The sequence below is a fragment of the Carettochelys insculpta genome, chromosome 2 (assembly GCF_033958435.1).
Source record: "Carettochelys insculpta isolate YL-2023 chromosome 2, ASM3395843v1, whole genome shotgun sequence".
Classification (NCBI taxonomy): domain Eukaryota; kingdom Metazoa; phylum Chordata; order Testudines; family Carettochelyidae; genus Carettochelys; species Carettochelys insculpta.
The window spans coordinates 210,536,600-210,561,367 of NC_134138.1; the positions used below are offsets into that span (position 1 = coordinate 210,536,600).

Genomic DNA, 24,768 nt, shown 5'->3' on the forward strand with positions numbered 1-24,768 from the left:
ATACAGTACAGGGCACTAAAATTTGCTTAAGAAACTGATGGTGAAGCCTCGGTAATTTTTACCCAAAGTATGATTGTTTTAAACAGATTCAGCCTGCGTCAAAAATGCCAACATGATCCACGTTTTGCCTACAATAGTTTTAGCCCTTAGATAAGAGGCCTTTTTCACATCTTAGAAGAAAAAAACCCAACATTGAGCAATGGTGAAAACTGCTTTTCATTAGTGTAAAACTGTGTAATTTTTTCAGAACTAAGAGGGCACAGTAAACAATAGAATATTTGTTCATTTCACTTTTGGGATAAACATTTTTTTATATTGCACTACCTGTGGAGAAAAACTTTTAGTCTATGGTTACACTAGCGGGTTTTGTCAATAAAACTCATGAGAACATAAGAACATAAGAATGGCCATACTGGGTCAGACCAAAGGTCCATCCAGCCCAGTATCCTGTCTGCCGACAGTGGCCAATGCCAGGTGCCCCAGAGAAGGAGAACAGAAGACAATGATCAAGTGATTTATCTCCTGCCATCCATCTCCTGCCCCTGTACTGAAGGCTAGGGCACCATACTTTACCCCTGGCTAATAGCCATTTATGGACCTAACCTGCAAAAATTTATCGAGCTCTTTTTTAAACCCCAATAAGCTGCGTCTACACGTGCACGCTACTTCGAAGTAGCGGCACCAACTTCGAAATAGCGCCCGTCGCGTCTACACGCGTCAGGCGCTATTTCGAAGTTAACTTCGACGTTAGGTGGCGAGACGTCGAAGTCGCTAACCTCATGAGGAGATAGGAATAGCGCCCTACTTCGACGTTCAACGTCGAAGTAGGGACTGTGTAGACGATCCGCGTCCCGCAACGTCGAAATTGCTGGGTCCTCCATGGCGGCCATCAGCTGGGGGGTTGAGAGATGCTCTCTCTCCAGCCCCTGTGGGGCTCTATGGTCACCGTGGGCAGCAGCCCTTAGCCCAGGGCTTCTGGCTGCTTCTGCGGCAGCTGGGGATCTATGCTGCAGGCACAGGGTCTGCAACCAGTTGTCAGCTCTGTGTATCTTGTGTTGCTTAGTGCAACTGTGTCTGGGAGGGGCCCTTTAAGGGAGTGGCTGGCTGTTGAGTCCGCCCTGTGACCCTGTCTGCAGCTGTGCCTGGCATCTCTATTTCGATGTGTGCTACTTTGACGTGTAGACGTTCCCTTGCTGCGCCTATTTCGATGTTGGACTGAGCAACGTCGAAGTTGAACATCGACGTTGCCGGCCCTGGAGGACGTGTAGACGTTATTCATCGAAATAGACTATTTCGATGTCGCAACATCGAAATAAGCTATTTCGATGTTGGCTGCACGTGTAGACGTAGCCATAGAGTCCTGGCCTTCACAGCCTCCTCAGGCAAGGAGTTCCACAGGTTGACTGTGCGCTGTGTGAAGAAAAATTTCCTTTTATTAGTTTTGAACCTACTACCCATCAATTTCATTTGGTGTCCCCTAGTTCTTGTATTATGGGAAAAGGTAAATAATTTTTCTATATTCACTTTCTCCACACCATTCATGATTTTATATACCTCTATCATATCGCCCCTCAATTGCCTCTTTTCCAGACTGAAAAGTCCCAGTCTCTCTAGCCTCTTCCCATATGGGACCCGTTCCAAACCCCAAATCATCTTAGTCGCCCTTTTCTGAACCTTTTCTAATGCCAATATATCTTTTTTGAGGTGAGGAGACCACATCTGCACGCAGTACTCAAGATGTGGGCGTACCATAGTTTTATATAGGGGAAGTATGATGTCTTTTGTCGTATTATCTATCCCTTTTTTAATAATTCCTAACATCCTATTTGCTTTACTAACTGCCGCTGCACACTGTGTGGATGTCTTCAGAGAACTATCCACTATAACTCCAAGATCCCTTTCCTGATCTGTTGTAGCTAAATTTGACCCCATCATGTTGTACATGTAATTTGGGTTATTTTTTCCAATGTGCATTACCTTACACTTACCCACATTAAATTTCATTTGCCATTTTGCTGCCCAATCACTCAGTTTGCTGAGATCTTTTTGTAGTTCTTCACAATCCCTTTTGGTTTTGACTGTCCTGAACAACTTGGTGTCATCTGCAAACTTTGCCACCTCACTGCTTACCTCATTTTCTAGATCATTGATGAACAAGTTGAACAGGATTGGTCCCAGGACTGACCCCTGGGGAACACCACTAGTTACCCGCCTCCATTGTGAAAATTTACCATTTATTCCAACCCTTTGTTTTCTGTCTTTTAACCAATTCCCGATCCATGAAAGGATCTTTCCTCCTATCCCATGACTGCCTAATTTACATAAAAGCCTTTGGTGTGGGACCATGTCAAAGGCTTTCTGGAAATCTAGATATATTATGTCCACTGGGTGCCCCTTGTCCGCATGTTTATTAACCCCTTCAAAGAATTCTAATAGATTAGTTAGACACGACTTCCCTCTGCAGAAACCATGCTGACTTTTGCCCAACAATTCGTGCTCTGCTACATGCCTTGCAATTTTATTCTTTACTATTGTTTCTACTAATTTGCCTGGTACTGATATTAGACTTATCGGTCTATAATTGCCAGGGTCTCCTCTGGAGCCTTTTTTAAATATTGGCGTTATATTGACCGTCTTCCAGTCATTGGGTACCGAAGCGGATTTAAAGGATAGGTTACAAACCACTGTTGTCAACTCCACAATTTCACATTTGAGTTCTTTCAGAACCCTTGGGTGAATACCATCTGGTCCTGGAGACTTGTTACTATTCAGCTTATCAATTAACGCCAAAACCTCCTCTAATGTCACTTCAATCTGGGAGAGTTCCTCAGATTTGTCACCTAAAAAGGCTGGCTCAGATTTAGGAACCTCTGTAACATCCTCAGCCGTGAAGACCGAAGCAAAGAAATCATTTAATCGCTCCGCAATGGCACTGTCTTCCTTGATCGCTCCTTTTATATCTTTATCGTCCAAGGGCCCCACTGCTTTTTTAGCGGGCTTCCTGCTTCTAATGTATTTAAAAAACATTTTACTATCATTTTTTGAATTTTTGCTAGCTGTTCCTCAAAATCTTTTTTGGCTTTTCTTACTACATTATGACACTTAATTTGGGAGTGTTTATGTTCCTTTCTATTTTCCTCACTAGGATTTGACTTCCACTTTTTAAAAGCTGCCCTTTTCTCTCTCACTGCCTTTTTAACATGGCTGTTAAGCCATGGTGGTTCTTTGTTAGCTCTCTTACTGTGTTTTTTTATTTGGGGTATACATTTAATTTGGGCCTCTAGTATGGTGTCTTTAAACAGTTTCCATGCAGCTTCCAGGGATTTTAGTTTAGTTACTCTACCTTTTAGTTTCTGTTTAACTAGCTTCCTCATTTTAGTGTAATTCCCCTTTCTGAAATTAAATGCCAGAGTGTTTGACCGCTGCGGTGTTCTTCCCAACACAGGAATATTAAAAGTTATTATATTGTGGTCACTATTTCCAAGCGGTCCAGTAACAGTTACCTCTTGGACCAGATCCTGCGTTCCAGTCAGGACTAGATCAAGAATTGACTCTCCCCTTGTGGGTTCCTGTACTAGCCGCTCCAAGAAGCAGTCATTTAAGGTATCAAGAAATTTAATCTCTGAATCCCGTCCTGAGGTGACATGTACCCAATCAATATGGGGATAATTGAAATCTCCTATTAGTACTGTGTTTTTTATTGTGATAGCCTCTTTAATCTCCCTTAACATTTCAGCATCACTATCACTGTCCTGGTTAGGTGGTCGGTAATATATTCCTAATGCCATATTCATATTAGAGGAATGAATTGTTATCCATAATGATTCTATGGAACATTTTGATTCCTTTAGGATTTTTGTTTCATTTGATTCTATATTATCCTTCACATATAGTACCACTCCGCCACCCTCATGGCCTGTTCTGTCTTTCCAATATAATTTATATCCCGGTATGATAGTGTCCCACCGATTGTCCTCATTCCACTATGTTTCTGAGATGCCTATTATGTCAACTTCCTCCTTTGATATGAGGTACTCCAGTTCACCCATCTTATTAGACAGACTCCGAGCATTTGTGTAAAAGCACTTTAAAAAACTACCACTATTTATATGTCCGCCTTTCACAGACGCCTTGGATTTTTTTATATGCGATTGTTTCACATCTGATCTTGCCCATATATTATTTCCCACGTTCCCTATCTGACTAACTTCTAGGGAATCCCTATCTATGGAGCCTCGTGTAAGAGAAGTCTCCATCCGATCCACGTGCTCCCCCGCACCAATCGGCTTTCCCCCACCTCTTAGTTTAAAAACTGCTCTACGACCTTTTTAATGTTTAATGCCAGCAGTCTGGATCCACCTTGATTTAGGTGGAGCCCATCATTCCTGTATAGGCTCCCCCTACCCCAAAAGTGTCCCCAGTTCCTAATAAATCTAAACCCCTCTTCCCTACACCATCGTCTCATTCACGCATTGAGACTCTGAAGTTCTGCCTGTCTATCTGGCCCTGCGCGTGGAACTGGAAGCATTTCAGAGAATGCCACCATAGATGTTCTGGATTTCAGTCTCTTTCCTAGTAACCTAAATTTGGCCCCCAGAACATCTCTTCTACCTTTCCCTATGTCATTGGTACCGACATGTACCATGACCACCGGCTCCTCCCCAGCACTGCCCATAAGTCTGTCTAGATGCCTCGAGAGATCCGCAACCTTTGCACCAGGCAGGCAAGTCACCATACGGTTCTCCCGGTCATCACAAACCCAACTATCTATATTTCTAATGATCGAATCCCCCACTACTAAAACCTGCTTCTTCCTAACAGCTGGTGCTCCCTCCCCTGGAGAAGTATGCTCGGCGCGAGAGGATACCATAGCACCCTCTGGAAGGAGGGTCCCAACTATGGGATGGTTTCCCTCTGCTCCCATTGACTGCTCTCCTTCCCTGAGCCTTTCATCCTCTGTAACAGCATCAGGACTGTCAGATTGGAGGTGGGACAGCCCTACTATGTCCTGGAAAGTCTCATCAACAAACACCTCTGTCTTCCTTAGCTCCTCCAGTTCAGCCACCCTGGCCTCCAAAGCACGCATTCGGTCTCTGAGGGCCAGGACCTCCTTGCATCGAGCGCACACATACGCCACCTGCCCACAGGGTAGGTAGTCATACATATTGCACTCGACACAATAAACAGGATAGCCCCCACTCTGCTGCTGGGCTTCTGCCTCCATTTCCTACTCTAATTACATATGAGGGTTTAATTAAATGTTTCAGGTAGAGGTTGTTATAAAGGATTTAAGTTTAAGGGCAATAGAAGTCACTGGCTCCCTCCAAGCTCCCCCTCTAAACTCCCCTCTCAAAACTCCCTCCTGTTAGCACTCACCCTGTTCGCAAGCACCCAGTCACAAAGCTCCCTGGTCGCCTACTAGCGGGGTTTAAGTGCTCCCTCTGCCTACAGCTCAACCAATCAGCACACGGTGTTTCAATTCAAACCTAATCAAGACTCACAGCTTCCAACTGCCTGCCTGAGCACACGGCCTTTCAAACAAACACTCAGCTCAGCACTCCAAACTCCAAACAAACAAACACACACGCACAAGCCCAGAACCCCCAAACACAAGCAGCCACTTACCCAAAGGTGCTTTAGTTTGCTCCTTCCTTCTCCTCCTCCAGGAGAGCCTCTCAAAACTCCCTCCTGTTAGCACTCACCCTGTTCGCAAGCACCTGGTCACAAAGCTGTACGGAGCATCTATACACAAAATGCATTTTATCAACAGAAACTGCAAACAAAAAAGCTGTATAGACACTCTGGGGGCCCTTTTATCAACAGAGCACATGAAAAGATTGATCCGCTTTTATGTATAGACACACTCTGTCAACAGAAGTTTAGTTGGAACAACTCTCCCAACAGTAACTTCTGTAGACAGGTTGCTGTAATGTATGCAACAGATCTCATCCAAAATTGGAACTTCCATTTCATAGGAAATTCTAACGTGTCAATATGCTCTTTCATCCTGAACTGGGATGAAATGTCAAAATATCTACAATTATAACAGAGAGAGAGCCGTGCTAGTCTATATACGATCAAAACAAAAAGCAGTCAAGTAGCTCTTTAAAGACTAGCAAAATAAATTTGTCCTCCTTGATTACTGTTTTTGGTTCTCTGTGCCTTAAATATTGAGTCTGTTCTGGTACGGCTATGGTCTGAAGAAGTGGGTCTGTCCCACGAAAGCTCACCTAATAAATTATTTTGTTAGTCTTTAAAGTCCTACTTTACTGCTTTTTGTTTTGATATCTACAATTATGTTTGATCTGAAAATTATAACATTTCAGCTTGGTTCACCACTCAGCTCTATCCATTTGAACCACGCTGGTGCCTTAAGGGAACTGTAATTCAGATATTTCAGATGATGTAGCTTGATCACGGAACTCCCATGATTCACTGCAGTAGTTCAACCAAAGAGGAGACCGTGGTGCACAATGAAAGATCTAGTTCAGCCAGATGGCCCATACAGGAAGAAGAGTAGAATGAAAGCATGAGATACTTGAAGTTTAACTCCCAGAATGGATCAGGGCAGTTCTAACTGTTTCTGTTGGGTTCAACAGATGGAAATATTCTGATACAGGACAACACACCCACAATGAAATATTTCAGCAAAACCAAATGTTCCCACAGACATTTTTGATTTTGCATAAATGAAATTAGCTGTCAGAAATGTATGGAAAATACCCATCTTTCCATTTGCAGCAGCACTGGAAAGAATCATCATCAGTCGTAAAGTCTTTTATGAGTAGGCTCTGTCCAATACAAGGGAAGCAGAAACTTGGATCCAAACTTACAAGGGGACATGAACAAGGCCTGCATTTGTGAACATGAAGCTTTGTGAATTCAAAACTCACATATGTACTAGCAGCTGCACATACTGGTGAGTGGATCTGCATATGTACAATCCATTTGTTCTATTTAGATTTTTGTGTGTTAACTCTAGCAGCTTGGCACACAAGTGAAAGATTCTGTAAGAATAAATAGAGGATGGATTCTGATGAAAGGATTGGAGGAACTTCCTCTCCCTTGTAGTACTTACTATAAGTGTAGTCCTGTCAATTCAATGGAATTATTGATTTGAGCGAGTTCTTCTCAACCTGAGTAAGTGTGCCAGAATCAGGCCCTCTATTTTCAGACAGGTATTTGGAAGAAATTTCAACAGCTTTTTCCCCATTTTTTTCATACTTTGTTAGAATTTTCTTTGCAAAAATGCTTTTACTAACCCAAATCTGACATTTGAAAACATTTCAAAGCAACTGATTAAGTGCAAAAAATATACGATTACTTACCATACCACTTCATTGTTTGAAGGTCTGAGAATGTAGTGCAGATTTTCCCTGAAGTAATGGAGTATTTCTAATGAGTGCATTAAGTGTATAACATGCAATATTTTGAAATAACTATTCACGATCAGTGGAACTTAACAGGATTTAAAAATCCAGTTCAGATTATGTTTGCTCAAGCTTCTGTTGTCTGAAAACTACACTGGAATATTCTCCAGAACAGATATTCTCAAGAAATTTCCAGCATTTCCTCTTTGAATTGTCTCAGAAGTATTTCAAAAAATGGTCTTTATCATGCTTTTCTAATGCTTTCTTTTCTTTACCTCAAATTTTTGAAACCCACTTAAAAATCAAAAATACTGAAGAGATGATTGAAGCAAAAGTCTTACAAAACTTAAGAATGATTTAGAATTGGTTAAGTTTTGAAATCACTGTATTTTATTCTAACAATTTAAATACCACAATGCACATATTATTTTATGGGGGCTAATCAATTCTCTAAAAATCCTGAAAAAGGATAATCTGAACTGGTTGGCTAAATCTGCAAGTAACTGGAGTCCCAAAATATTTCATAAGAATTTGAACTGGCAATTGTTTCTTTCATACATTAATTGGGACAAGAACCTGAAGTCCGTTGAACTCACCCTTCTCTTTCCCGAGACATCTGAAATAGACAGGCAAGGAAATATGTGTACATCCCATAAAACAAAGAACTTCCAGTTGGACTACCCCAAGTCACTACAGCCTTGATACATTTTCTTCAATTGAGGAACACACTGCTCAAGTGAGATTCAATTTTATCTTTTATTCTTCATCTTAAAGCTGATTTCCAAATTTAGAAATGGCTGCAGCTTCAAAGAAAGTTATTATTGTCATTAGTAAGAGAATGGTGAATTCAAAATTAAACACACTGATCTCACTGGAGCATAGATTTGAATTAGGATTTCAGGTGTAGAGATCAGAGACAGAGCCATAATTCTGAATATAGCTAGTGAACAACATATGGCATAATTTAGTCAACAGTGCAGTTTGTCTCCTGCTAGGAGTCATAAACCTAGACATGCCAGCTCTAAATTATTCTACTTTGAAAAGGCTGAAGTACAGTTTCAGTAACTTTATTTTAGCTTGATTGTGCTTCCTACTTTTTCAGAAATCATTCAGACAATAATCACACTGGTATGGAGAGATGCCTACACATGTTGCCTATAACTATAGCTACAGGAGGAGATAAATTGAGTTGGCAAAATTCTGCAATGACTCTCACCCAGCTGAAGCCCAACTGGTTCCACAGCCCAGGAATTTTCATCAAATTTTAATGAGAATACACAATTATGGGTGAAGAGTCTTGAGCAGTCACAGTGGCTCTTATTGGCATAGGAGAGAATCCAGTTAGTTCTATAAAATATAATCAAGACTATACTGAGACTTAAGAGAAAAATACATATAAAATACCTGACCCTGCAAACAGGAACAGTAGCTGATCCACAGGTCCCACATTTCATCATCAGCTTAATTTCTTGTGTGTTTCTCTTCAATGACAGAGCAAACAAAGGGCAAGATCCTAATTTAAACTTATATGGACAGACAGGACAACATGGGATGTCAATCGCTCAAAATTCTCTGTGTGGCCTGCCTGGATTGTGATAGGACACATGATTAAGGAGCGCAAGCTCCCCGCAGCTGTTCTTTCCACTACGAGGGAATGATCATGACAGGGCATGGAGTAAGTGGAGCCTTGGCTTTGCCTTTCCACCACACCCGCCAGCATTGCAATGAGTTGTAAGCTTTTCAGGGCAGCAGTAATTTACTTCCTCATGGGACCCAGGGGAGTGGACTGTGACTCAAACACAATTTCTTCCTAGGACTCCTCCAGGAGGATGTAGATATGCATGGACTTATATTTAGGGATAAGAGCTGGGCCATAATCTAGCCTAAGCATTCTCTCTCTCTCTCTCTCTCTCTCTCTCTCTCACATGCACACACCTGTATACCATACATTTTTTGTATAGGCCCTGACCCTCCAGTCAGAGCCAAGAAGGTAAGTCCCATGTCTATGCTACTTGCACGTAAGGGTCTGTCCATACAGGATCAGGATTTAACAAATACAGTTTTGTGAACTATCTTGAATCCAGAGCAAATCTTGTAACAGATGGTATTTTTCTTAAGGCCCCACTATCTAGAGGTATATAATTCCATGAGAGGTCCAGTATGTTATGTTTCTTTATATTTTTAAAGTCATTAGCCCTCATAGTTGTTAAGAAACAATAGAAATATGAACCACCTCCTCTCCTCAGAGAACCAGATTTTAAAAATCTTGCAATGGGGGACTGGTTCATGCTTTTCACATCCTTGGAGTTAGCAATACTGCTAATGTCACCCACAAAAATTTAAGAAGGTGCCAGCCACAGCTCAGGTCCTAAGTCTGAACAGAAACACAGAACGAATAATCAACATGAATACTAATTAATAGTTTTTCCTTGGGATTCACTGGGGCACTACTAAAGGATAAGTATGGGAGCCCACAAAAGCTTAATTCTAATCTGAGCTCTCATGCATTCTCCACTCTATGGTGTCTGGCAAGCTGTTTAACTTCTCTGCTGCAGCTTTGTTACATACATTGGGAAGTATGTTATTGACTTAAATTTACAATGGTGTAAGGATTATTTAAATTGAGGAATTAAATATTAAACATTGCTATCATCTGAACTTCCACATTACTTTGGTCATTTACAAAGAGTAACAGTACTCCTAGTTTTCTGACTCAACTTTTATTATTGCACTGAGCCTGTTGAGTCAAATCCCAGATTACCAGAAGCTTTTAATTAATGTGCTAAAGCTCATCATAAAAATGAAGAACTCTCAGATTCAGTATGGCAAACATGTAAAAAAAACCTTCCCTCTAAAAGAAGCGTAACTTCAGCTTAACCTAGACAGGTGTGCAAATGATTCAAGCGCTTGCCCTAACAGATATGTTCAGAATATATCTCCACAGCTGTTCATGGGACTGCTTGTGACTGCAAAAGGATTAATGAAAAAAATGAATAAATGCCTCGAGTTTCTTAGCATTAGCTTGGGAAAACCTTCCAAGAATTAGAAACTAAGCCACTACACTCTGGATATGCTATTTTATAATTATCAGGAGGAAAATTCCAGCTTCACATTTGCCTTCGGAGATACTAACAGAACTTAGACAAACTGTGCAAAATTAGTTCAGCATTAAGCGTTGTGTACTGGAACCCTGTAGCATAACAAGTGGAGCGGCTGAAAAGCTTGCAGAGCTTTCCTGTTACGGTCAGACATAATGGTCACAAAAATAACAAAAACTACTTTCCAAGTGTAAATGAGAAAGTCTAATAAAGATAATTTGTTGAAAGAAACACAAGTTAACTAAAAGTGTAAATGAAAGAGGGTTTTGCTAACAATTTCCAAAGGATGCAAATTTTACTTGTTTTCAGTTTGAATATGGTTGTTTTAAGCTGGTGCTGATAATAAATCCTGCATTGCTACGGTATTGCTACTGTATGTGAACCAATGAAATGTTGTCGCTGATGTTATAGCTGACAGGAGGGAGAAACTGCTTCAGACTGTTACATTAACTATATTTGACAGCTTTGACTATCTAGGAGAAACATCATCCTGACTTTTGGTTGCCTGCTAATATCTGCTCACTGTATATTCACAGTAGTGCAGTTTCAACAGATCATACAGTTCTCATAGGGTGAATGCATTTAACAAAAAGGAATTTTTCAGTACTATCTGGTTTTTGTACTGCCAGATTTAAAAGGTACTTCTCAGAGCTGGTAAGAATATTCAAATTCAAAACAGACAACAGGCAATAAAGATTCTGTGCTAAGTTAAGCCTGGGGAAATGAGAAGCAATGCTGGCAAAGTTAGTAGAATTACACTGGCGTAAGTGAGATCAGAATCAGAGCCTCTAAAAGTGGCAATCTCATTTTCAAAGAAAATCATGCATTGTCTCCTGGAGATGTTTGCCTCACCAAAGGGACTGAAAGATGGGAATCGTACCAAAGGAAAACACAAGCATTTAAAAAGTAAGGAGCAAAAAGAGGAAAATCAGTATTACAGTCCAGTCAGTACTTGAGACAATATTAATGTTCTAGATCAGCGATTCCCAAAGTGTGGTACGTGTACCACTGGTGCTAAGCGAAAGGATTTCAAGGGGTACTCAGCAGAAAGTAAATGACTGAAAATCAGGAGATAAGTCCTGGGACAGCATGGGAGAGGGTGTATGCCGATAAGGCTGAAGTCCCGAAAGGGGTACATAAATGTTTACAGTTTGGGAAGCACTGGTCTAGATCAAGAGTGCCTAACCTACCATACATAGGCTTTACGTGAACCACCCGAGCATTGCTAAAGGTCCAGTGTGCTTCTCCACAATATACTAACAGCTGACTCATTAGCATTTTATCACATTTACATCATTTTAGTCTGCAAAACTGCAATACTGACAAAAGCGTACAATCTATCTAAATATGTATGAAACAAGCTGAACTTAAACACAAAGTCATCAGTACAGATGACTTTAAATCTTACTCAAATATACAGAATCTATTTTGCCCACATAGGGTTATGCTTAGGTTTATAAGGTTGGGCACCACTGGTCTAGTTAATGCTTAGTCCTACCTCAGTGCAGACGACTGCTCTAGATGACCTATCACAAAATCCCTTCCAGTCCTAAACTTCTCTGATTTCTGCAATTTCTGTCAATCGTTAACACTCCCATTAATACTACAGCTAAATAAGTAATTTTAGGACCAGTCTGTTCATTATGGTACTCACACTGGCAAATGGTTACTTACACTGAAGATAACAGAAATCATTCTATTCCTGTAATTGCTCTTTCATGTGTAGACAAGAGCTACAGACTGGCCCCTAGTGAAAAGCCCTCTTTTTTATTTCTTGTAACCAAAATTCTTATACACTTTTCTGCTTTTGTGTATTTTCACTGGAAACACCACATCAAGTATCTGGTATATTTAAATTAACCAAAGAAACCCATATATGGGGACCAATGCTGGTTCTGCTGAAGTCAATGGTGTGTGATCAGACTTATGATGCATATCTGGCAGCTCAAATAGGTCCTAAGAAATATTTACAATTTTAAAATTTTAGAGCACCAGCAAAACCTCAATCTTCGTTTTATGTTGAAAGCTTTCTGAGCAAACACTAAACATGGAAGCTGATAAAAGAAACGTAATCTAATAAACAAATCTATGTATCAAACCAAAGAATCACTAATTTTTTCCTCTCCCAACCAAAGCCATCTTTTTCTTCCAGCTGCTAGATGTACTGAAGTGCCAACAGCATGACTCAACAAAGGCTTTTCAGCTACAGGGCACCTGCTGCCACAGCTAACTGGAAGAGAACAAAAAACCCACTTTTAGGGAGGAGACATTCTTTTGTAACCAAACAGCAAAATAAAGATTCATACCCTGCACATCTTTCAAAAAAGACTGACCGTGCCTGATCCCAAACTTTTTACAGTCTATAGAAACACTTTCGTAGCCTTCAGTAGGCTTTGTATCACAGCCCAGCCAGCTTGAGAATTCAGTTTCTAATTCTGTTTTTAATGTAATTGACTATAATCCCCTCTTTTAAAATATGGAACACATGGAAAGAACCTCAGCAGTGCTGCCTGTAACAGATATGAAGTTGATATGTAATAATAATGTTATAAATGTTATATATGACCTGATAAAGGGAAGTTATTTTTGGGAGGGTAATGAAATGTTTACTATATGTCTGTGTAGACTGCAGGACTGTTTCTAGACCCAGAGTAGAGATCAGGCCTTTTTCCCTCAGGATTTCATTTACAGGTGGTACTGACAATCTCCAGAAAAATCCCCAAAACAAATAGTTCAACCATAGTCCAACAGCTGCCCAGTTCATCAAATCCAGGGCTTCCTTGCCAGAGCTCACATGCCCCGGCAACGCTTCTCGGCTCCCACCCCCAGAGGCTGTCTGACAGAAAATCTCTCCACTCCATACACACTGCAGGGGTCAACCTGCTTCCTGCCCCCTCAGTTCTGCTCTTTCAACCTTTAGAGGTACCACCTCTTCTTTTTTGAGTCTGATTGTCCCCTCTACCAGGCCCAAACACCTGTCGCTAATGGCACTTTACCTCAGAACAGGGAGGGAGAGCCCCAGACCCACTGGCTATATGAGGGGCAGCCTCTAATATTTGAATTCAGTGAGCTCTGTACAGGAAGATAACGATATAGCTTTCTGATAAGAACATCCAAGAGCACATTTAAAAGACAGTGGCTTCCTTCCCCACCCTAGGGGAAAGTGACACAGCTGTTTTGACAGGTTGGAACTCTAGAGATCAAAAGGGTTATAAAAAGTTAAAAAGTTGTCTTGCTCCCTGCAAAGGGCAGTGAGTCACCAGGAGCCACCCATGGAGAATCACTGAGCTGTGTCAGGGAGACAAGCTCACAGAAACAGGGTCTGTGGGAGAGTGTGTAGGAAGACAGTCCTTCCTCTGTCCCCATATGGAAAATGGTTAAACACTTGGTAATTTGCTGGATGAGTGTAATGTGCTATATTGTTTTTAAAATATGTTTTCCAGAGATGCTTCTGTTCTAAATAAATGCTACTTTAAAGGAGGTTGTTTGGTCTCTTAACTATCATGGTCATTGACCCTACAGAACACACAATGGCAGGGTCTGAGCCTACAGCTATGCCTATACTTATGAAAGTATGTAGACAAGGGATACTACATGTGTAGGTACATGCCACAGGCTTCCTGCTGTTGGAGACTTTCATGCGGCAGAGAAAGGAACTGGCAGTCAGGGAGGCAACAGGACATTCTATACATTGCAATAGAAATGTAGATGTGGGAGGCACCACTTACGTGAGTAGAGAGCTATATGGAGATTCAGGACTGTAGGGCACTTTAGTCACCTAGGTTGTGCCTCACTTCTGTAGGGCACCTTATGCCAGCCTTAGCTAGGCATGCAACGTGCATACTGGAATATTGTGTCCAGTTTTGGGCCCCCAGTATAAAAAGGATGTGGATTTGCTGGAGCAGATTCAGCGAAGGGCAACAAGAATGATTAAGGGTCTGGAGCACAAGACCTATGAGGATAGGCTGAGGGATTTGGGCTTGTTTAGTTTACAGAAGAGAAGACTTAGGGGTGATTTAATAGCAGCCTTCAACTTCCTGAAGGGGAACTCTAAAAAGGAGGGTGAGAAACTGTTCTCAGTGGTGTCAGATGGCAGAACAAGGAGTAATGGTCAGAAGTTGAAGAGGGAAAGGTGTAGGTTAGATATTAGGAAAAACTACTTCACCAGGCAGGTGGTGAAGCATTGGAATGTGGTGGATTCTCCATCTCTTGAGGTTTTTAAGTCCCGGCTGGACAAGGTCCTGGCTGGAATGACTTAGTAGGGGTTGATCCTGCTTGAAGCAGGGGGCTGGACTAGATGACCTCCTGAGGTCCCTTCCAGCCCTGTGATTCTGTGATTGTGTGATACCGTGCATGCTGCTGTAAGTGTAGCTACACCTTTAGTTAGGCCTGCTGGGCAATCATGGTTACTATCCAGACACTGCCACCTCAGGCCAGTTAGAGTCAGAGAATCACATAATGGATGTGGCCCATGGTCTGAGACTATAGGGGGTTCATTCAATGAGACACTGATGGAATCAAAGGGACAGTTCATCTGGTAAATCTGACCTCTAAGTGCAAAGTGCTAAGTGCTAAGTGTGTTCGAATAAAGTAACATGCTGGCAATGTCCTTGGAAGGTTGTTTAATCTGTCTGGGCAGCATGACTTTTTTCCCTCTTTTTGTTTCTGCTGTGAATGTGAGACCAATTCAAGCACAGCAGATCTTCTTTGTATCTCCCCATCTTCTACAGCTTTGTGAGGCTTCTGGATTGCACTTTGTGAGGAGCTCATCAGCCAGCCTCAATGCAGTTTTTTTGTTTTGCTTTTTGTTTTGTTTTTTACAAACAAATGTATGCCAAAGAGGAAGAAAATGTGAACAATAGACAAGCTTGACAGAATCAGGGTGGGTTTTGGTAGCCTTGTGGCAAGCTGGAGTAGTGCATTGTTTAGGTGTCCCTTTCTGCACTTTGTCCTACCAGTTTCCTCAGTTAATTACAGGATGGAATTTTAAGCTTCCCAACAGGTTTTCCATCAGCCATTCCTCTTATAACAATCTTAAAGGAGGGTGATGGAGAGATATGGTGATATTTTAACTAGAAGCAAATTCTCTATACACTTGTACCCTGCTCTTTGTATATTTCTCTCACCATTTTCTTGAGAAGTCATCTGATATAGAATGAGTCCATCAGGAATGATTATTTTGTGAAGTAGGCAACAGATGTTTCTTACAAACAACAATAACAACAAAGAAGTCTAGAATACGCCTATGCTCCTATTCAGCCCTTTTGTATCTTACAGAACAAATAAAATCAACAGGGTTTATAAAACCCAACCAATTTTACCATTATCTTCACCATACACTATTCATCTAGGCAAGAGCAAAAAGTTTTTAGTAATGACAAAGGAAAAGACAACTAGGAGGGAAAAAAGGAAGGGAAGCATAAAGACAACACATGGCTGGCCAGCAAAGAAAGTGACAGAAGGAGATCATCTTTGCTCCTCATTCAGAGTGAAGTTAGAATGACACTGAAAGCAGCAGGGTGATAAATTATTGTCTTCCAGAGTCAAGTAGGTGCAATAATACCAAGTCACTACCAACCCCCTTCATACTCACATCTCCCAGTTCACAGACAGAAGCCCCTATAACTAAATATGATCTAAAAAGGAAAGGAAGGAGGAGTTCCCATCCAATGCAACATTAAATCTCCCGAAGTATTGAACTTCACTCAGATGTATCACAAAATAAACAGAAAAATGACTCTTAGGTTTAACCTGAAAAGTACAGATCTTCCCTATTGACATATCCTTCTCCCGCTTCCACACACATCCCAAACAAACAAGGCCTTTCACTGAAGGACATTAGGGAAGAAGCCAGTTCAGGGTCTACCCATTCAATAGTACAGCTACTAAGAACTGGACAACTGTCCTGGCTTTCCATGCTTTGCAAACCTCATGCGTCTATAGTTTTGGTTTGTGGGATTCACTAAAGTAGTTTGAATTTCAGACACCCCAATGCATCTATATTTTAAATCTTCTTACATTCTCATTCTCCTTAAACTGAAAGAAGTCTAAAGGGAAGACCAAAACAGTCTAAAGTCTGTTCCTGATGTTTACCTTCAAAACAAAACTGCACAAATGTAGCACTGTCAGCAGAATTTTCTATTGTCTCTTTCCTGCTGCTTATTTTTCAGTATTTCTTTTTTACTCTTCCCACTCTGTGTCCAGCTTGATCCTTTTTTGAAAAAAGGGTCTCTTCTCAATTTCAAGTGAAATTCAAGGCATGTGAAAACAGTCCAATATGTGCCCAACTTTCAAATTCTTAAAAACAAGTGAGTTCAAATTTAGGTAAAAAACATATCTCTGTTCCCATTGGTGACATGGTCAATTCTCTCCTGAAACTTCTTGTACACACACATCTCCTAGAACTGGAAGGGACCTTGGGAGGTCATCTAGTCCAGTCCCCTGCCCTCTCGGCAGGACCAAGACCATCCCTGACATCTCTTTGCCTCAATCGGACTCCTCAAGGATTGAGCTCACAACTCCTTGTTTAGTAGGCCAATGCTCAAACCACTTGTGTGATAAGAGTTAATATTTTCCAATCTAAATTATAGAAGCTGGCCAAACTCATCTCTACTGATTCACTAATTTCAATATTTTTATTGTAGGGAGGAAGATGCATCAGTACTTACAGATGTTGTTATCCATACACCATCTATCTTTTACTGAAAGGTTTAAAAACCATCATCAGAAATACATAATTTGGGCAAACAAGACACTCCCACTGGTTCAATGCATTTAAAGGAAAATAATAAATGTTTAAATAAACTTTATAGCTATGGCTATACTATCCCTCACCTTTTGGAAGGGGCATGGTAATGAACCCCTTCAGCAGTTGCTAATGAGGCACTGCCATAAATATGCAGTGCCTCATTAGTGTAATGGCAGCTCTGTGCATTTTGAATGTGCCACTTTTGAAATGCATACTGCTCATATAGACAGAGGCCTTTCAAAAGACCCCCAGTACTCTGAAAGCCCCTTCTTCCCAAAACCAAATAGGAATAAGGGGCTTTCGAAGTCCAGGGAACCTTTTGAAAAGCCCTTGTTTACGAGGGCCGCCTGTGTTTCAAAAGGGGCGCTTTCAAAATGCACGTGGCCATCATTTTGCTAATGAGGTGCTGCATAATCATGGCAGCACCTCATTAGCATTTGCTGAAGTGGCTCATTACCATGCCTCTTGCAAAAGGTGGGGGATAGCGTACTCATGGCCTGTTGGAAAAACTAAACATGATAGATTTAAAACATCATACATAAAATATATTGAAGTACAAGCTATATTTAAAAAAAAAAACAAAGGAGACAGCTAAAAGAATGACAATCTTTTCTTGCTTTGATAGAAATACTCAATTAGGTAAACTCAAGAAAGAACTTAGCCCCTTAGGCTCAAATACATAAATTCTTATTAAATATATGTCATGTTAACTTTGTAGGTACACAAATGTTAAGCTGAGGAATGGACATTTTGAGTCAATCTTCAGTGGGATTACTGTCTCTTAATCACCAGACAGTTCATTTAAATATTTACATGTATTAAACAGACATTGATTATTAAAATATATTGTGTAACTTTAGTTTTTATACCCTTCAGGAGCTATATGGTACAGTGTTATAAACTTTCAGAAGAAGAAAAGAAACTGGGTAAAAACAGACTCTTACCTATATCCCAAGTAACAGGATTATTCTCTTCCATCTCCTTTTTTCCAATGACGTACCAAATGCATGCCATCCAGTGAGCAAGCAATGCAAACATGGACATAAGAAGAGTGAGGACAATTGTGCTGTGCTGGGAGTAACGATCAAGCTTTTGAAGGAGACGTAAAAGACGCAGCAATCGGACAGTTTTCAGGAGGTGGACAAGGGACACCTAAGGGAAGAGATAAAACAAAAGAATTTTCAGCACCGTTGAAATATTGCCTGAATAAAGTTGTGGGTAATGGAAGAAAGTCCTTTCCCCTCAACTTCTATGAAATTTCCCTGCCACATGCACATACAACTTGGTTACACAGTGCATGGGTTCAGCTAAGATTTAGAATCACAGGTTCAAAGGGCGGCTAAGCCAGTACATTTTGAAAAAAATGAGGACATATATTTTGTTTATTTGACTAGAATCAAACTGATTTCAAAAACACAGCTGGCCTCAGTCTTTAGTCTTGCTTTATGTGGAATCCCAGACCTTGTGTTTCACTTAAGTATCATATTTAGACCAACTCCTCAAACCAAAAAGAGCCGAACTGACCTAATTTCATGTGGCTCCAACGTAAAGACACAAACTGACCCATTTATGTAACAGTTTTATACTACAACTAATTAAGAGCCATACCCTGTGTCTACACATGCCCCCTCCTTTCGCAAGGGGCATGTTGATGAGTGGGTTTGAATTAGCATAATGGCAGCCACAGCGATTCAAAAGTGTGGCTTTTCGAATTGCATGCCGCCCATCCAGATGGGACCTTCCAAAAGGCCCCCCTCCAATTTTCGAAAGCGTTCTTCCAATCACCAGATATTCATTGCAGCACCTCATTAGGATCTTTCAAACCCACTCATTAACATGCCCCTTTCAAAAGGAAGGGGTATGTGTAGACCCAGCCACAGAGTATTATTAAATAAATCATGCTGGACCTAAGTTAATAGTGTTACATGCAGGATAAAAATGATTCAGTAGCCTGAATAAAAGGGCAGTGAGGGATATGATCCCAAGGATGATATTACATGAAAAACTTGTTATGCAGTTTGTGCATTGGAAGCAAGAGCAAACTACAGATATTTTGCAAGTCAGAGAGAACTGCAGGATCTGACATGCCTTTCAAACACACTACTGTGCTGGGGACAAGAGCAATGAGGAGAGGGGTTATTGCTCCACAGAAGGGGAGAGCTCCAAAAGAGATTATGGCTCAGGGAAGGTCCTGATTCCACATGAAACAGCTTCTTGCTACAGAGAATACAATGTGAACTAATCTGATTTTACATTTTTCAGTGGATGTAGAAATCAAATAGCTTCCAGGAAGTGTGAAAATTTGACTCACATTTAAATCTTGGTTCAGGGTATTCGAGACCTCCTGCTTTAGACTTCTTATCATTTGTCACCACTATTTACATTTATTGCATGAAGTCAAAGGAATTTATAAATTTTTAAAGAATTCTTCTGTGTTTATCTTGTGTTGCCTGAAATATACAAATTAAACTGCATGTCTGCCTCCACAACATTTATCTATTACAGCTGGGATGGGGAACCTCCAACCTCAGAAGCCAGATCTGGCCACACCTTCTTAATTTCATCCAGCCCACAGTGCAAAACTTACATTTCTCCTTGTTGAGCTGGATCTGTGAGCACCAGCTTGTGTTAATCAGGGAAGGTCCACAAATTGCCTTCCCCTACAGACACCACCCCTGCAGCTCCCATTGGACAACTGGAGCTGCAGCAGTGGCACCTACAGGCAAGGGCAGCTTGTGGGGGGCACTTCCTTCGGGGGGTACATGGATATTCCTGAAGTTTTCAGGACAGGCATGGGGCCAGGGCAGGCAGGGGTCTTGTCTTCGTCCTGCTGTACCAACAACAGGAAGCTGCCTGAGGTAAGTGCTCCCATCACTTGCCCAGTTCTGAGCCTCTTCCTGCACCCTAAGTCCCTCCCAGAGACTGCACCCCCTGCTGTGAATCCACTCCTGCTCTCCAAACTTCTTGGCCCTAGTCTGGAGCCCCCTCTTGCAGCCAAAGCCCTTATCCTCAGCCCCACCCCAGAGCCTGCACCCCAGAGGCAGTGCTCATTCCTTCCCACATCACAACCCCTTGCACCAGCCTGGAGCCCTCCTCCTTTCTGGCTTCATGCTAGAGCCTAGGAGAAGCCCCAAGCTATCTCTGCCCCACATCTGTGTGTGGCAATAATTGATTTTGCTTTGGGTCTTTGAGTCTTCAATTAAAAAAAAAAGTTTCCATACTCTTGTATTGCAGTAGTAGGAGCTATCAAAAACAGGAGCAACTCTTTTTGGCTTTGACCATTGTTTTCTTCTATTAGTCCCTGTATGAATTGAAGGCATTTTCGTTCCATTATTTTTGTATATTCTAAAAACCTAATGAAGCATTACCGGTTCTCTCAAAAGTAGGTCGAGTCTGGCTGATTAAGTTTGCAATCAGGGCTGAGTTTACAATGACTAATAACCCCTACACCAACTATTGACTTTATTCTTTTCCCAGTTGCACCTGTGCAAATCCATTGACATCAATGAAGCTATTGTTAGTTTACATTGATATTGCTGACAGCAGAATAATACCCAATTAGCTGACATGGCACCACTGTCAAACATTAACAACCAATCCTTCAGATACAGTGATACTGGAAGCCCGGTTCTCCCCATTATTTTAATTACCACCACTCTTCTCCCTTGCTGCTCCTGATACAATGGATGGAGAAAAATCCACAAAACCACTACATGACTCTCCTTTAAAGTCCTTCCTTAAGGGTACAGTGCTGCAATCAGTCATAACTGACTATGGCTAAGCAGTCTGTCTGCATGATGCCACTGTGCCTATTATTTCAAACAAATGTTTCACTGTCCCCAGGTCCTCCTCCTTCCTTGGCATTTGTGTGTTTTAGCCATCCACAATCATGTGCTAAACCAGTGGTTCTCAAATCGTTGGTTGGGACCCCATTTTAATAGGGTCACCCTGGCTGTCTTACACTTGTTTGGGCCCAATGTCAAAGCCTAAGCTCCACTGCCACCCCAGTCTATGCAGCAATGAAGGGTCCTGTGGCACCTTATAGACTAACAGAAAAGTTTTGAGCATGAGCTTTCATGAGCACAGACTCACCTCATCAGATGCATCTGATGAAGTGAGTCTGTGCTCACAAAAGCTCATGCTCAAAACTTTTCTGTTAGTCTACAAGGTGCCACAGGACCCTTCATTGTTGTTACAGATCCAGACTAACATGGCTACTCCTCCGATACTTGACCCCAGTCTATGCAGTTCATGTTACAGACCTTCTGTTGGAGGTTCAAGCCCTTCATCTTTGATGTCGCACCCTCTCCACCTGCGGCAGTGGGGCTCAGGTAGTCTCAGGTTTCACTACCCGTGAGGGGGTCACATAGTAATTTTTGTTGCTAGAAGGGGGTTATGGTGCAATGAAGTTTGAGATCCCCTGTGCTCAGGAATCAAGGGGATCACTCATATTTGTATAGTTAAGCATGTGGGGCTGTTTCTACCCTACAAGCTACAATCAATTTTCTTAAAACAGATTTATTAATGCAGGGTTTTATCAATGCGATTTTGAGCATCCTCACATTCCCACCTGCTCCCCCCAAAATCAACTTATTGCTGCCACACACAAATAGCTTAAATTGAGTACTGCAGCAGTGTATTGTGGGAACCGATCCCCCAGTTCCTTGAGCCCTTTAGCATTCTGGCTATTTTCACTGGTGCAGCATGGGAAAAAATGCCCTGCAAGTAGATGTGGGTATCTGACAACACTGTTCCACATATAACTGCCCTCTTCCCCCTGCTATGAATGGTTAGAAAAATGATTTTGGGTTTCCCAAGTGACAGGTTTTTGAAAATGGGATGCAAAAGCACTGCAGGCTTGGATCTGGATTTAGACCTACTGGCAAAGAAGACCCTCAGAACAAAATTTGTTTAAGTAGACACGGGTGCTACACTGAAACAGCAATGAATCATTGAAACAGTTATGGCCTGGGATGGCTAAAAGACCCCAGACCATAGCCAGGTTTGGACCTGCCAAAGAAGACCCTCAGAACAAGAATATTCCTCGCTGCAAGCGTTACTTGGCGAACTGTGGTAATTGTACAGCTTTGGCAAGATGTCTGTAGTGTAAATGTAGCCACGGTGTCTAGCACAGAACACCTGCCTCCTACTGAGGCTTGTAGGCACTACCATAATATGAACAAACAATGCTAATATAGCTGAGATTTAAAGGCTTAAATTCAGATGTAATGAAAATTTTGGTAAAGCAAGAAAGTGTCTTTATTATTAAAAAAAATACCCAGGCATAAGTCATATTGCTAAAATAACTGCTGATTTCCTTGTTCATTCATATAGAAATTTTACTTAACTCTTAACTTTGACCACTTTGTTTTTATAAAAAAACAGAATATTACTAGCTATTACACAGTAGATGAAACAATACTTAATATAATATCTCCATGGGCTAACCCCCACACATCTTGAAATTATGTGAAATTAAATTTGCACATAAGTATAATAAACCTTGTGTAATTAGACTAAATTTTCTCATTAACTATTCCAAGTATTTTTCTTCTATTGTGTTCAATCTATCATTGAAAGATCTCAGATGAAAGCAGGCAGCTTTATTTTGTCTGTAGTAAATTTAGAAAGACAAAGTGAAGAATCAGCACTCATACTTGTGCCAGAGTAGATTTGCTTTTCCCATCGATACAATGCTAGCTACATTTATATGTTGAGTTAATCAAATCAGACTAGCTGGGTTAACCTTTTCTGTTGAAATGACAAGAGTTTAGTAAAAGGCAGTATAAGCTGAAAACACAGCAGGCTTCAGTGCCTCAAACCATCAAGGAAATTAGAAGAAATGAAGTTGGTAAATTTGATACAAAGTTAGGAATGATTTTCTTGACTCCTTAGGCTTGCTTCTCTGTTGCCATAGAGTTTAAGGCCACAAGGGACATCAGATCATATCATCTGGCCTCCTGTGTATCACAGACCACTAACAACAGCAAGCACCTGCACACAAAACCCAAGAGCAAAAATGAAAATGAAGTATTACAGCTTGCTTTAGACCGCACGATTATGTGCCATAGGAACAGAATAGGTGGGACTGAGCTGCACCAGCACTCCTGTCATGGCAAGGAAAAGATTAAGTAAGATTGTGATGTTATCTGATTGAAATATAATAATATAGGTAATTGTTGCAACCGCTGTCACATATTTGTTAAGTGAGGTGTCTATAGAAATGTTATCATTCTGCTATTTGTATTCCTGTATCACTTTTGTATTTGAAGTTATTTTAGTATGCTGGATTCTGATTAGCTCCCCTGAAGCATTTGGTCAGCATATTGTGAAGGGACTATTCAAGCTGAATAGCCCAACAAGGAGTACTCGACTCACAATGGGACTTGGGAGGTGCCAATCCACACACGATGAGCCTTCCTGGGAACTTTCAAATTAGCATGTGGACAATGCTGTCTACTTGTAAAGGACTGAATCATGCTGGGACAGGTGATTTGCCATGTGATGGCTCAGGTGCCTAGACACCGTCTTGTGGTCTGTGATTTCCGACAGGAAGAAGAACGAGTCTATCTGCCTGTGACAGAAGCTGCAAAAAAGGCCCTGGAGACATCTCTGTCTTGCCTCTTTCCTGCTCCTGTTTCTCTGCTGCTCAAGCCTCGGGATTATGAACTTACACCAACAGGAGCATTCTCACAAAGGGACTGAGGTCCTTCCAGTGTTTTGGAAGTATCCAGAGATTGATTTAAACCAGCAGTTTACTCCACCACCGATTTGAGCCTGAGCCAAGAACTCTGCCATTATTTATGTATTTGATTCCTTTGACCAATTTTAGCTCTCATATTTCTTCTTTTTCCTACAAACAAATCTTTAGATTTTTGATACTAAAGGATTAGCAACAACATGATTTTGTGTAAGATATAAGTTATATATTGACCTGCATGTGTGGCTGGTGCATTGGGATCAGAAGAACTGGGGCACTGGTTTAAGAACCACTTATCCCTAATAAACAGTGCTCCTGGTGATGATACAAAGAAAATGAAGTATCTGAGGGAATTGCTTTTCTGGCATCTTATTAGCCAGCATGGTGAAATTGAAGTTCTCTTTTGGGCTGGTTCAATGTACCTTATAATTGGAGGGTCACCAGCCTTGGGCTATGACTGCCCTTTTTCTCAGCAGTTCATCCTGAACTGGATACTTTCAGTAGTGTCCCACAAGAGCACATGTTTACAGAGATATACTCAGTTCTAGCACGTGTCCTTCACCCACAGGTTTCAGAGGAAGCTGAAGGTGGTCACTACTCAATCAGACTAGGTGGAGAAAGCCTTCCTGAGCCCACATGCAAATCAGTTGAACCCTGAGAACGTGAGCAAGAACCAGCCAGCCAAGCACCTGACAGAGAGAATGCATGGTGCTACTTAACAGTCCTAACCAATCCTAGCCAATATCCCATCTTCAACTGTGGCATGCTCCGATGCTTCCGAAGGAGGAGATTTATTAAAAATACCCACAACCCAGAATATATTGGGTTGACAACAGAGAAGATCCCTTCCTG

General features: G+C 41.3%; 1 protein-coding gene across 1 annotated transcript in view; it reads right to left on the reverse strand.

Moving 5' to 3' along the window:
* Positions 1-24,768, reverse strand: part of KCNH8 (potassium voltage-gated channel subfamily H member 8) — a 428,672-nt gene that overhangs the window by 134,344 nt on the left and 269,560 nt on the right. The window contains exon 7 of the mRNA XM_074986135.1: positions 18,161-18,368. Within this exon, the coding sequence (XP_074842236.1) occupies positions 18,161-18,368 (208 nt within the window). The remainder of the gene's footprint in view (positions 1-18,160; positions 18,369-24,768) is intronic.